Raw genomic sequence first — 13,889 nt, 5'->3', positions numbered from 1 at the left:
TAGGGAAGAGCTATCAATGCTTTTTGTTGTTTTTCCTTCCCCTCCCTGAGAAAGGAATGCCCTTGGGTTTTAGTGTCACAAATCCCACCTGCCCTACCTTTCCCTGCTTGTTACTAAAGGTGAATTTAACCTTATTGTTTTAAACTAAAAACTTCTTAATACACTTTCCAAGTTATTTATTCATAATTATATCAGCTTTCCAGGAAACTTAATGTAGTTACTCTTACACTAAAAGAGGCTTCCCTCACCTTGCTGCGTACATGATTTCTTTGGAGAAAAGGCAGACCTCATCCCTTTATAAACCAAAAAGATCATGATTATAACCTGCCTGAATCAACAGGCTTATGTAACTGCCAGTGGGTAATTCGTTGCCACTAATTTGAAGATAAAGATGGGCTCTTACTTTTGTATTCATGTCTTATAAATCTAAACTTCCCTTATATGCACCTATATAAAGTGGTCGTCTCCGACACTGTATAAAGTGCTCTTCCCCACCAATGAAGCTGGTATTTGAAGTGGGCTGCTTAAGTTTAGTAACACAGACTGGTGTCTCCTTTTCAGACCGATCACTGTCTTTTTGAATGATTTACTCATTATTCCTTTGGGGTCAGGAGTTAGCCAGATGGATCGTTCGTCGCTCATGTTAAGACTTCGTTTTATGGAAACTTTCCCCTGGATAACCATACCCAGGGAATGCATATTCCTTTGCCTCCAACATTTTAGTGTATAATTTACATACTATATAGAATACTGCAATTAATTGTTCCAGAATCATATACTATGCAGCTCTGTTACTAGTTTTTGTTCATTTAGGGATTGGTAAGTCCTCCTGATGAAATGACCATTTTGTCACAATGACGTGATCTTCCTTACCCCTGGTAAAGTATTCTTTACTCTGGTATTCTTTTACCCCTGGCAAAGTATTCTTTACTCTGAAATCTACATTGTCTTATATTAATATAGCCAATCTTACTTTCTTTTTGTTAGTGCTAGTATGGAGTATCTTTTCTGTTGTCTCATCAGTTCTTTGTTCCCTTTTTCCTCCTTTTTCCCCCATATCTTCCATGTCTCTGCTTAACTTTTTGAATATATGGAATATAATTATAATAACAGTTTTAATGTCCTTACTTGCTAATTTTACATCTGTCATTATTAAGTCAGTTATATTGGATTATTTTTCCTAGCTTATGGATGGAATTTTCCTGCTTCTTACATTCTGGTTATTTTTTTAATTGGATTTAGACATTATGAATTTTAACTTGTTGGGTGCTGGATATTTTGGTTTCCCTGTACATATTCCTGAGTTTCTTTCTGGGACATGATTAAGTCACTTGGAAACAGTTTGATTTTTAGGGACTTGTTTTTGTTTTTGTTTTTTAAATGTTTTTATTTATTTTTGAGACAGAGCATGAGCAGGGGAGGGGCAGAGAATGGGGGAGACACAGAATCTGAAGCAGGCCTCAGGCTCAAAGCTGTAAGCACAGAGTCTGACATGGGGCTTGAACCCACGGAGTGTGAGAGCATGACCTGAGCTGAAGTCGGACACTCAACCAACTGAGCCACCCAGGCGCCCCTAGGGACTTGTTTTTAAGATTTGTTGGATGAGACTGGAGCAGTATTCATTCAGTCTAGGGCTAAATTTTTCTCCACTGCAGTAACTTGTGAGCTGCTTACCCAATGCTCTATGAATGATGAGGTTTTATAGTCTGGTTGCTGGGAACACGTCTTACTCTCAGCCCTGCATGAGAACAGGCACTATTATCTGTAATTTTTTCAGGTGTTTTTTCCTTGGCCCCAAGTAGTTCCATCACACACATGTGCTGAATACTGCTCTGCTGGGTATGAAAAGGCAGCCCTCTGCAGAGCTCCGGAGCTCCAGTTCTGTGCAACTCTCTCCTCGCACAGCCACTTTGGTCTTTCTGGACCTCAGCTCTGTCTCCTCGGTTCAGAACGTTCTCCCAGCCCTGCCTGGATTCCCGTTCCCTGTGCTGCAGCTAGACACTTTCTCCAGGTAGGAAGCTGAGCAGTCACAGGGCTTCCTTTGTTTCTCATCTCTCTGGGATCGCTGCCCTTGGTTGTGTGATGATTATTAGTATCTTGAAAACTTCTTTCACATATCTTGTCCATTTTGGGGTTTCAGGCATGTGGATAAATCCTGTCTTTATTATTTCATTTTGGCCACAGATGGAAGTCTCTAGAATTCTATCTCCCCAAAATAAAGATCTCTTACTTTCCGTACAGTGTCTTTCTAGCTCATTATCTAGTATATACAAACTCACTAAACATTTGCTGAATAAATGAGCATTTATTGCAGTATTGAGTAAGTTCATGTGTCTTTGGGTGAAAATAAAAATGCCTTTCCAGGATCTGCCCTTCATTCTTGAGTTTGGTTGATTTGAAGTTTATGTGCATCTGATCAAAAGGTGGCCTAATTGCTTAGAATCCATTCTGGAACAGGTAGCTTTTAAACAAACACTAAAATTAGCTAGCTAGGGGCCTTTCACCTCTGTAGAAATGAAATAAATAGGAGCCATCTCTGTTTCTTTTTATTTTACCTTTTATATACTCACCAAGGCTGGGAGCTATGACTAAGATAATTTCTTAACATTTGTGGTAGCTGTAACTTGATATCACAGCAAAAGAGAAGAGATGAGGACGAGTGAAGAAAGGTCCCGGCAATAAAATTGTTAACATGGTTAACAGTATCTCTTACTGATTGGTGACAAAAACAAGGGTCTTGGCAAGATCGTCCCTTTTTTTTTTTTCCCTCTTGGCACAAACATGAGTTTGGGTAAGTGCCATGCATTTAAATCACTATTACATGAATTCTTATCTTGGTTTCTTCTATTTCCTTAGCTGTCATTTGTAGTTACATAAACATTACTGAACTGTTCTAACATTAGCAACCAAGAGTCATAGCTCTGTTTTTGTTTGTTTTGTTTCATTTGGGGGTTGGGGGGGCATGTCATTTCATACTTGTCTGAGAGATGTTTTCTGACCTAGTCATTGTTTATTGTCTTATTTTGCCTCAGTATAAAGAATTGTCATTTCATTTTTTTAAAAGTTGCAGTTTTAGACTTTGTTACGTTAAATAAAGAAATTAAAGTCACTTAGATAGATAGAGTTATAAGTTAGGGCTTTTTTGACCATATTTCAAGGAGAGGAAAACCAATTAGATTAGTCCAGGGTAACTCATACTAATCTTTTCAGAACTATAATCATCCAGATTAGTGGTTATCAATTTGAATAAGTAATTATCAGAATCGCTTAGGGAACTTTCTCAGAAATACCATGCATAACCAGTTTCCAATCCCTGAAGTTTAAGAACTACTGATAAAGATACTTGGAGCTTTATGTTTTTTAATCTTATTGGGTTGTTAGTTTGTCTTGGAAAACTATCTCTATCTCTCTCTGTCTCTGTCTCTGTCTCTCTCACACACACATACATGCACACACATGCAAGAAATTCCAGGGGAAATAAGAATAAAGAATTAATGTGTTGGGGCACCTGGGTGGCTCAGTTGATTGAGCGTCCAACTTCAGCTCAGGTCATGGTCTCACAGTTCATGGGTTCGAGCCCCACATCGGGCTCTGTGCTGGCAGCTCAGAATCTGGAGCCTGCTTCAGATTCTGTGTTTCCCTCTCTTTGCTCCTCCCCCACTCATGCTCTATCTCTCTCTCAAAAATAAATAAACATTAAAAAAAATTAAAAAAGAATTAATGTGTCTATTATGTTTATTATATACCAGTTCCTTTATATATATTAAATCATTTTATCAGAATGAGATGGAGAATTATTTAAAGAAATCATCCATGATTTGAAAAAACACAAAGGAATCAAGATAACCATAATAAAGTGGAATACTAATAAGTTTAAAATTTTTTTTAAAAGCAGTATCAAATTTGTTGTGCATTTCCTTACTCTGCAAAAAACACCACCATACAAAATACCTATCATTTCACTCATCTTGCACGATTTTGGGGCGCAAACCAAACTAACCATTATAAAGATCTATTATATTTGTCAGCATCTCATGGTCATTAAGATTTTTAACTTAAGTCTAACTGATGAAAGACTAAATTAGGACACATGTTAAGAAAGGCATTTCCTGTTTTATGGGATCGAAGCAGTTTGCTAATGTATTTCTCAGAAAACAGCTGATTTTGATTAAGAAGTACAAACCTGCTGTATGATTCAGTACGTCTCAGAAAATTATCTTTTTCCTTTACGTTTTAGGGGGTGAATATAAGTTTACTCAGGCAGGCAGAAAACCTATATTTAGTACATTTTTTGAATGTCTTTATTAAGTATGCATCATAAAATTTCCCATTTGGAGTATACAGTTTAATGACCTCTGGTGTATTTGCAGAGTTGTGCAACTATCACCACAGTCTTCAGGTTAGGACATTTTCATCACCCAAAAAGAAACCATGTATGTATCCATGAGCAGTCAGTCTTCATTCCTCACTCTATTCCCAGCCCTAGGAAACCACTTATCTACTTAATTTCTCTGGTGCTTATACTACCATATCTAAAAATCCTTTGCCTAACTCGAGGTCATGGAGATTTAGTCTTACTGCTTTTTTTTTTTTTTGGAAAGAGAGAGGGAGAGAGAGAGAATGAACCCACACAAGTGGGGGAGGGGGCGGGAGGGAGGGAGAGAATCTTAAGCAAGCATGACGCTCAGTGCAGAGCCCAACACGGGACTCGATCTCAACACGGGACTCGATCTCATGACTCTGAGATCATGATCTGAGCTGAAATCAAGAGTCACATGCTTAACTGACTGAGCCACCCAGGTACCCTTCTTATCACTGTTTCTATGAGTGTTAGAGTTTTAGGTCTTACATCTAGGTCTGTAATCCACTTTGAATTAATATGGTAATTAACGTATGGTAAGTATGACATAGGGGATTGACTTCATTCTTTTGCAAGTAGTTATCCAGTTCTCCCAGCATCATTTACAGTTCTTTCTCCATTGAATTGCCTTGGTACCTTTACAGACTTCAATTGACCATTAACAAAAAAGGTTTATTTCTGGACACTCAACTTCTATTCCATTGATCCAGATGTCTTTCCTTATGCACCATAACACTGTTGATTACAGTAGTTTTATATTAAGTTTTGAAATTGGGATGTGTAAGTCCTTCAGTTTTGTTCTTCTCTTTCAAGGTTACTTGGCAGTCCTAGGTGTCTTGGATTTCCATATGAATTTTAGCATCACCTTGTCATTTTCTGCAAAAAAGTCAGCTGAGATTTTGAAAGGGAGTGTTTAAGTCTATAAATTAATTTGGGGGGGATCTCCTTAGGTTTTGTACTCATAATATTAAACTTCATTTCTGCCTAGCTTATTTTGTTATGAAGTTAAATTTATTTACTGTTACTTTTCTATAACGAGATTTTGTAAAAATGCATTAAAATACAAGTCTTACAGCGTTAATGTTAAGCTAACCCTGAAGGAATATGAAGTACTTAATTTTTATACTGTTAAAAACAATATCGTATAGACTAAATACCTCTACAACAAAAATCTCTATATACAGAGAATTTATTATAAAGAGGAGCACCAGCTGAGGTACCAAACTGTTTCAGAGCTGTATAAAATAGAAAAATTGTATATCACAGGAAAATTTCCATAAGCCCTCAAAATTTTGTTGTTTTGCTTTGTTGTTTTTTTTATGATGAGATTAATTTTGTATTTATAAGTTTGGCAAAAGTTTATGGGAAAATTAGATATGAATAATGCCTCTATGGAATGTAGATGAGGATTACAAAAATAAACATTTTAGATTTTTATAATGCTTTAAATTCCATTGGTCCCTAGAATAAGACATGGGCAGCTATTTGATAGTTTGTGTAATTTTGTTTCATAAGTGAATACCATAATCTAGTGGTTCTCAACCTTGACTGCTATGCATTAAGGTCCCTAGAGAGTTTATAAAAATCCAGATGTCTCACACACCAGACCAATTAAATCAGAATCTCTGGGACTTGGACATCACAATTTTTTAAAGTTCCACAGGTGAATCCAGTGTGCAGCCAATCTTTAGAAGCCCCTCCCATAGACAGTTGAAAATGTAGTGACTAAGCTCAGGAAAAATGTAATTATCCTGAAATGGCAATTAAAGGCATGAATGGTATGCTACTTTAATTATACTATCAACCACTGAGAAAAGTGCTATGGAATTATCAGGATGTAATGATTTGGATTTGCCTTTGTCTGTGAACCAATAATAAAAGATTGTCTAATCATCAGAATTCCAAAATTTGGTACTAACACGATCAGTTATGGATGCCATTATATATTTGAGGTATTTGTTTGAGGGAAAAAGTCTACTGTTAAAAAGTTAATTTGAAAGCTACCAGTTTAGGGGCGCCTGGATGGCTCAGTCAGTTAAGTGTCTGACTTCAGCTCAGGTCACCATCTTGTGGTTCACGAGTTTGAGCCCCACATTGGGCTGTGTGCTGACCGCTCAGAGCCTGGAGCCTGTTTCATATTCTGTGTCTCCCTCTCTCTGCCCTTTGTCTGCTTACACTCTGTCTCTAGCTCTCTCTCAAAAATAAATGTTAAAAAAAATTTTTTTTTAAGTGAAAGCCACCAGTTTATTGGAAGAGACACTCCTGTGTTCTAGTATTAACTCTGCTGTGTAAGTTATTTAAGTTAGACTTTATAAAATGAGGTGATTGAACTGGAGGTCGTCACCAAATTATTTATTCAATAGATTGTCTTGCCCGTTTTGTACCAGGCAAGGATACAGGGATAAACAGAGAACATAAACCATGCCCCTGAAAAGCTCACAGAAGGCAGACAAATATGCAGAATGTGTCTGTGTAGCTATAGCGAAATGTTCAGGGAATCCAGGGAGCACAGAGGTGTACTTCAGCTGGTGCAATATTGGAATACAGTCTGTAGTTGCCTATTAAGTAACAATGCAAAAATCCCTTCATTCTTACTGGCACAATCTGTCTCTGAAATAGACTGAAAATGCCACCTTTGCAACTGGACATACGACCATTGCTGGTCCATGACACCAGAGGAGAAATCTGGACAATTTTCCTTATAAACGTTATAAAAAGTTTTCTTTATAAAAATTGACAATTGTGCCCTTCCTTCCTGTCCTGACCTTGTTGCTTGAGGGCTTGATACTTAGTGTTACGAAGGTTGTCTTGAGACTGATGGCCTGAGAACAAAGGCTTCTATGTTGATTAAAGCCAAAGAGAAAAATGGAAAGAGCCTAGATCCTTGATGTCAGCACTGAGCTGCTGAACCATCCCTATAGCCACCTACATGTGGAGTTACTGAGATGATAAAAATACTTATTGTTGGAACTCTTGCTGTTTAAAGTGGTCTGTAGTTCAGTATCGGCATCACCTGGGAGTTAAGTTAACTCTCATCCCATATCAGACTTGTGGGTCAGAATCTGTACTTTAAAGATCACCATGTGAGTGAGGTGCACATTAAAGCTTGAGAAGCACCAGTTTCAACCCCTTTTAATTGGGTATTCTGTTATATGCAGTTAAAAACATCTTTACTGGGGTGCCTGGGTGGCTCACTTGGTTAAGCATCTGACTCTTGATCTCAGCTCAAATCAAGATCTCACGGTTCATGAATTCAAGCCCCGAGTTGGGCTCTGCACTGATGGTGTGGAGCCTGCCTGGGATTCTGTCTTTACTTCCCTCTCTGCCCCTCCCCTGTTCTCTCTCTCTCTCTCAAAATAAACAAATAAACTTTAAAAAGGAAACAAAAAAAAACATCCTTACGGATACAAATACACTATAAATTGGCCAAATACAATTTTTTAAATAAGAAAATACTTGACCAGAAAGACTTCTAAGATGTATAAAGTTGCAAGAGACTATTATTCTTACATACCAACCCAAACAAGCAGTCTAAGTGCATTATTACAGTTTTTTTTAATGTTTATTTATTTATTTTGAGAGAAAAGAACACATGCATGTATGTGAGCAGGGGAGGGGCAGAGAGAGAGAGAGAGAGAGAGAGAGAGAGAGAGAGAGAGAGAGAGAGAAATATCAATCCCAGGCAGGCTCCATGCTATCAGCACAGAGCCCAACTCGGGGCTCAGCTCAGTCTCACGAACTGTGAGATCCTGACCTTAGCTGAAATCAAAAGTCAGACACAACTGACTGAGCCACCCAGGTGCCCCTAAGTGCATTTATTATAGTTTTTAAAAAGCTATCGGAGAGCTTGAGGACACAAAACATAAATGATTCTAGAAAGTGGCAAACCCTTTTTGAGATTGATGACCCACTTCTCTCTTTTCTGAATGAAATGTAGGGAAAAACAGAAAACTACCATAGAAAGGAGTAAGGAGAAATCAGCCTTACTTTTAACAAACTTTTAATGACTGTGTATGGATTGGATGATAGATTAGAATCCAGAGAAGCCTTAGAGCAGTGCTGTCCACTAGAACTTTCTGCCATGATGGAAATATTCAGTGTCTATGTTAACCAGTGTGGTAGCTCCATCTAACTAAATGTAGCTATCAAGTATTTGAACTGTGACTGTGGAACTGAATTTCTAATTTTAATTAATTTAAATTTAAGTAGTCACATGTGGCTAGTGGCTACCGTATTGGATAGTGCAGCACCCCCAGTTCTTTCCTGCAGGTCTTCATTTAGTGCCAGGGACACTACAAGAACAGACGCAATAAAGTAGAGCAAAGAGAAAATTCCTGAGGCATAGGTTTTCAGCTGGGAGAGACTGAGGGAGAGGCAGGAGGGGTGGGACAAATCCCTTTAAGGCCAACCCCAACTTCACAGAGTATAAAGCAGATAAGACGAGAGGGCCTGAAAGATCTGCCAAGGCCCCAAAATTAGGGGATGGGACTGGAAAACAAAGAGAGCTCCGCAGTCATCCAGAAAGCTGATGGCCTAGGCCACATATCAAGAGAAATCTCTCAAAGTTCACCATTCAAAAAGGGAAGATGCTCAGGACATCTCCAGAACCTCACCATGGTTATAATACAAGGCCTTGCTGAAGAGAAAGTCCTGATCCTATATTCAAAATGTTTGAGGCCAATGAGGAATTGAATCAAACTAAAGTTGCAACAAAGGCCAGATTTTCCTTCAGTTTCTGCCATACTTTTACACAAAAATGCTTAGCTTGTAGTCAAAGATCATAAGACACATAGCCCCATACTCAAGAAAATAACAGTCAATAGAAGACTCAGACATGATCCAGATCCTGGTGTTATCAGCTAGGGACTTTAAAAATAACTGTAACAAATGCCAAAAAATCTGAGGGACAAGGTAGACAGCACGCATGAACAAATGAGGAATTTCAGCAGACACATGGAAACTATTTTTTTAAAAAGAACCAAATGGAAATGCTAAACATAAAAAACATACGATATCAGAAATTAAGATCCTTTAGATGGGCTTAGCAGAAAATAGCTGAACAGTTTTGGCCAGAGTCCTGGGAGCAGTCTATTGTGGTGGGATTCCTTATGGGTACACTAATTGATGTGTACCTTGAAGAAGTACACAACACTCACTGATTCTAAACCCACATTCTTTTGATAGAGCACTGCATAGATCCATCAGGCCACATATTCTTTCATATTTCTCTGGTAGTTTCTTTGGCACATCTATGAATCTATGCATAGGCCTTTTCCAGATCACTTTGTGTCCTGGGAGAGAAACTGGAGGCAATCTTAGTAACTCAGGCTCTGCCATGTGAGTACATCTTATTTGATCAGCAGTTGTGTCATTATCACTTCTCATTCTCTTCATGTTTTCAATCTTGCTTTGGACATATGGTAACAAAATACTGATTTTCACATAATAGTTTCTTATCAGGTAACCCTTGTTAGTTTCCATCGAGGCTTAGATGAACGGTGACCTAAAGTTTCACGAAACCACTTAGAACATACAGGAATTTCTTTGCAATTAGATCTTGAATTTCTGGAATCAAAATTGCCTCTGCCATCCCCTAAGTGACTGTAACAGCTTGTTGCTTAAGAATAAAAAAGTGGAGGGGTGCCTGAATGGCTCAGTCAGTTAAGCGTCTGACTCTGGGTTTTAGCTCAGGTCATGATCTCACAGTTTTTGCGTTTGAGCCCCACGCCAGGCTCTCTGCTGTCAGCACAGAACCTGCTTTGGATCTTCTGTCCCCCTGTCTCTGCCCATCCTCTGCTTGTTCTGTCTCTCTTAAATAAATAAGAACTAAAAAAAATAATAATTAAAAAAAAGTGGATTTTGCAGGGTCTTTTAAATCTCTCTAAAGTTTTATAGATTCTTAAAATTTATTCCTATATTCATCTTTTAATTTGCTATTTGTTTAGTAATTCATAATTACTCCAAAAAGATCCTATTTTTAATTTCACAAATAGAATTCCTCAGGTGTGTTTTTTTTTTTCTTCATTTCAACTTGTACAGCCAAACATTGCCCTGGAAACTTATAATACATATTGAAGATGAAATGTTATTGTAATTGTTTATCTTGTTGACTTTTTCCTTCAGCTTCAATTGTACTTTTCATAATTTTTGTTAGAAGAGTAAATGGTAATAAGTTAGTTCATAGCAGTAGTATTGGAATTAACAAACTGCTTTATTTTACAGGGAAAATATTTATCCCTAAACAGAAGCCTGTACAGACTTTCCCAGAAGAAAAAGTATCTCTTGACCCAGAATTAGAAGAAGCTTTGACAAGTGCTTCTGATACAGAATTGTGTGACCTTGCAGGTATCTCCTAAAACACATTTGTGAATGAGTGTGGAGGGGAGGGGAGTACCAGCACATCCCTGTATACGTCATACAGATGCTTCCTTTGCCTAGCAAAGTGCTGTTGAATCAGTGACCACATATTTGGCTTTGTTTTGTACACTATAAATGTGACATAAAGGATTTCAGTTTTTAAAATACTGTCAGTGGTGAACTTTTTATGTTAATGGAATGTATTGTATTATTTGACATCTTTTCCCATGTTACCATATTTGAAAGTCTTTATAAAAATCTTTCATTGGCTGGTGCTCAGCTAGAAGCTGTCCTATCTAAGCATTGAAAAAGAGTCTCCAGCATCAACTGCTGTCCCATTTTATCAGAAGACCTTGAGATGAGGGGCGTCTGGCTGGCTGAGTCGGTAGAGCATGCGACTCTTGATCTTGGGATTGTGAGTTTGAACCTCACATGGAGTGTAGAGATTACTAAAAATAAATAATAAACTTTGAAGAAAAAGAGGACCCCAAGATGAATAACTGGAAAGCATTTATACTCACCACTTTCCCATCTTTTCTTAAGTATATACGGAACACTCCAAACCGCCCTGTTGTTTTCATCATTGCCAGTTTCTTATCTGGACAAGTATCTCCCCCACCAGCCTCAGCACACACCCATTTTCCTTGGTAGAAAAATATGACATATGGGGATATCTTAGCACCAACTAACCCCAAGAGCTAACATGTGTGAAAGAAGAGTGATGGTTCTTATGGAATGACCCAGGACAGGGACAAAGTGTAGTCTACAGCCAGAGCAGGTGTCTTATTCCTTGGGGTGCTCAGGACTGAGGTGTTTGTAAATGGTGCTTTCATCAGGGTGGAGTGGGCTGGGGGCATACTGTAGCTTCTGCCATGTTTGTGCAAAAAGGGTATCAAAACCAAAAACCAAATTTATCTCTCCTGTCATTTTTGAGGGATGCTAGTTAATCTCACAGATGAGAGTTCAACTATACTTTTGGTATTTTACCCTTAACTAAAATATGAATGTAAATTAACATGAAAGTTAACAAATGTAAAAATAACGGTTAGGTTGAAAATCTATCTTGCACTGTTCCTAAAACCTTATGCGAAGTATTAACAGCAAACACAGATCATTTCAATATTCTCTCTTAGCTACCAAATGGAGCTAAGCATAGATTAACATTTAAGATTAGTCTGGCTCCAGTTGTAGGTCTGAATTCGGAAATGTGGGAGATCTAAATTCCAAAATGAAGAGGAAAATAAAAGAGTATTAATGAGAAAGGGATTGTAGGTGATTTTTTAATCACATTGTCTCCTTTTTTGGGGGCTGCAAAATCTGTATTTTAATTGAGTAGGAAAATGTTCAGAAAACGTTAAAATCAGAAAATTTTGGTTGAAAAACCAATTCTTTATGGTTAAAACTGATGGAAATAAAAATAACTTTCTTTTTCTATATTTATAGCTATCCTTGGGATGCACAATTTGATAACGAATGCACAGTTATGTAATATAGTGGGAAGTAGTAATGGTGTCGACCAAGAACATTTCTCAAGTGAGTACATGTACTGTGTTGTGAATTTGAACCCTTTGTTAAATGTACTATATTTTGTTATCTTCATGTATCAACTTCAGTATATACATACCAAATGTTACACATAAGTACTTGAAACCTAAGATTCCAGTTAGATGGTATTGACATAGAAGACTATTGAAAATAGAGTATTAAATATGCTTAATGTGTCAGCAAATGTAATAGGAACTACTCTCACCTCACTAAATAATACTAATGGGACGTGCCTGGGTGGTTCAGTCGGTTAAACATCAGACTTTGGCTCAGGTCATGATCTCACGGTTCGTGAGTTCAAGCCCTGCATCAGACTTCATGCTGACAGCTTAGAGCCTGGAGAATGCTTTGGATTCTGTGTCTCCCTCGCTCTTTGCCTCTCTCCCACTCTGTCTCTCTCTCTTAAAATAATAAACACTAGAAAAAAAAATTAAAAATAAATATATAAATAATACTAGTGGTAAACACTATGAAAGCTAATCACACTTTGGCTTTTGTTGAGATTTTATTTTCAGTGTTACTGATTTTCAAGAAAACCACAACAATGTTAACAAAGAAACTATGTTATAAAAATCAGATTCAGGAGAAACCATCTGAATCTGAAACTTTTATTTTTTTATTTTTTATTCTTTTTTTTAATGTTTATTTTTGAGAGACAGAGTGTGAGCAGGGGAGGGGCAGAGAGCGACAGGAAGTCACAGAATCCAAAGCGGGCTCTAGGCTCTGAGCTGTCAGCACAGAGCCCAACGCAGGGCTCAAACTCAACAAGCTGTGAGATCATGACCTGAGCCAAAGTCAGATGCTTAATTGACTGAGCCACCCAGGCCCCCGAATCTGAACCTTTTAATCTGTTACAGTATTAAATAGCCAAAAGCAAGGCTTTTTAAAAAATAGTTTATAGGATGTTTTAAAATGACCAAAGTAATACATATCTTTGTACCACATTTGAGCAATACCTAAGTGTATGACATAAGTAAAAGTGTCACTGTTCAGGGGCTCCTGGCTCAGTCCATTAGGCATCCGACTTTGGCTCAAGACATGATCTCACAATTCATGAGTTCGAGCCCCACATTAGACTGTGTGTTGACAGCTCAGAGCCTGGAGTCTCCTTCAGATTCTGTGTCTCCCTCTGTCTCTGCCCTCCCCCACTCACACTCTGTCTCGCTCTCACTCTTGCTCTCACTCTTGCTCTCTCAAAAATAAATAAACATTAAAAAAAGAAAAAGTGTCCTTGTTCATAGCCATCATGCCTTTCGCTCTCCCCACCCCTAACCTTAGTTGTTAACGGTTTGGTATATGTCTTTCTAGACTTCTACTATGTTCATACAAAGACATACACACACACACACACACACACACACACACACACACACACACGGTTTACATAGTCTTGTTTTTTACAAAAATGGGATCATACTGTAGATATTTCTTGGAACTTGATTTTTCTTTTTTTTTTAAGTTTATTTTTATTTTTTTAAATTTATTATTTTTTTTAATATTTATTCATTTTGGAGAGACAGAGACAGAGCATGAGTGGGGGAGGGGCAGAGAGAGTGGAGACAGAATCTGAAGCAAGCTGCAGGCTCTGACCTGTCAGCACAGAGCCTGACATGGGGCTTGAACCCAT

The 13,889-nt window shown here is 37.8% G+C and overlaps 1 protein-coding gene across 1 annotated transcript in view; it reads left to right on the top strand.

Annotated features, from left to right (window-relative positions):
• TMOD3 (tropomodulin 3) overlaps nt 1–13,889 on the top strand; it is an 81,186-nt gene that overhangs the window by 46,439 nt on the left and 20,858 nt on the right. The window contains exons 4-5 of the mRNA XM_019442110.2: nt 10,583–10,705; nt 12,161–12,250. Of these exons, the coding sequence (XP_019297655.1) occupies nt 10,583–10,705; nt 12,161–12,250 (213 nt within the window). The remainder of the gene's footprint in view (nt 1–10,582; nt 10,706–12,160; nt 12,251–13,889) is intronic.

The sequence above is a fragment of the Panthera pardus genome, unplaced genomic scaffold (genome assembly GCF_024362965.1).
Source record: "Panthera pardus isolate Hobbes unplaced genomic scaffold, ASM2436296v1 HiC_scaffold_24, whole genome shotgun sequence".
Lineage (NCBI taxonomy): Eukaryota > Metazoa > Chordata > Mammalia > Carnivora > Felidae > Panthera > Panthera pardus.
This window is presented reverse-complemented; position numbering and strand designations above follow the sequence as displayed.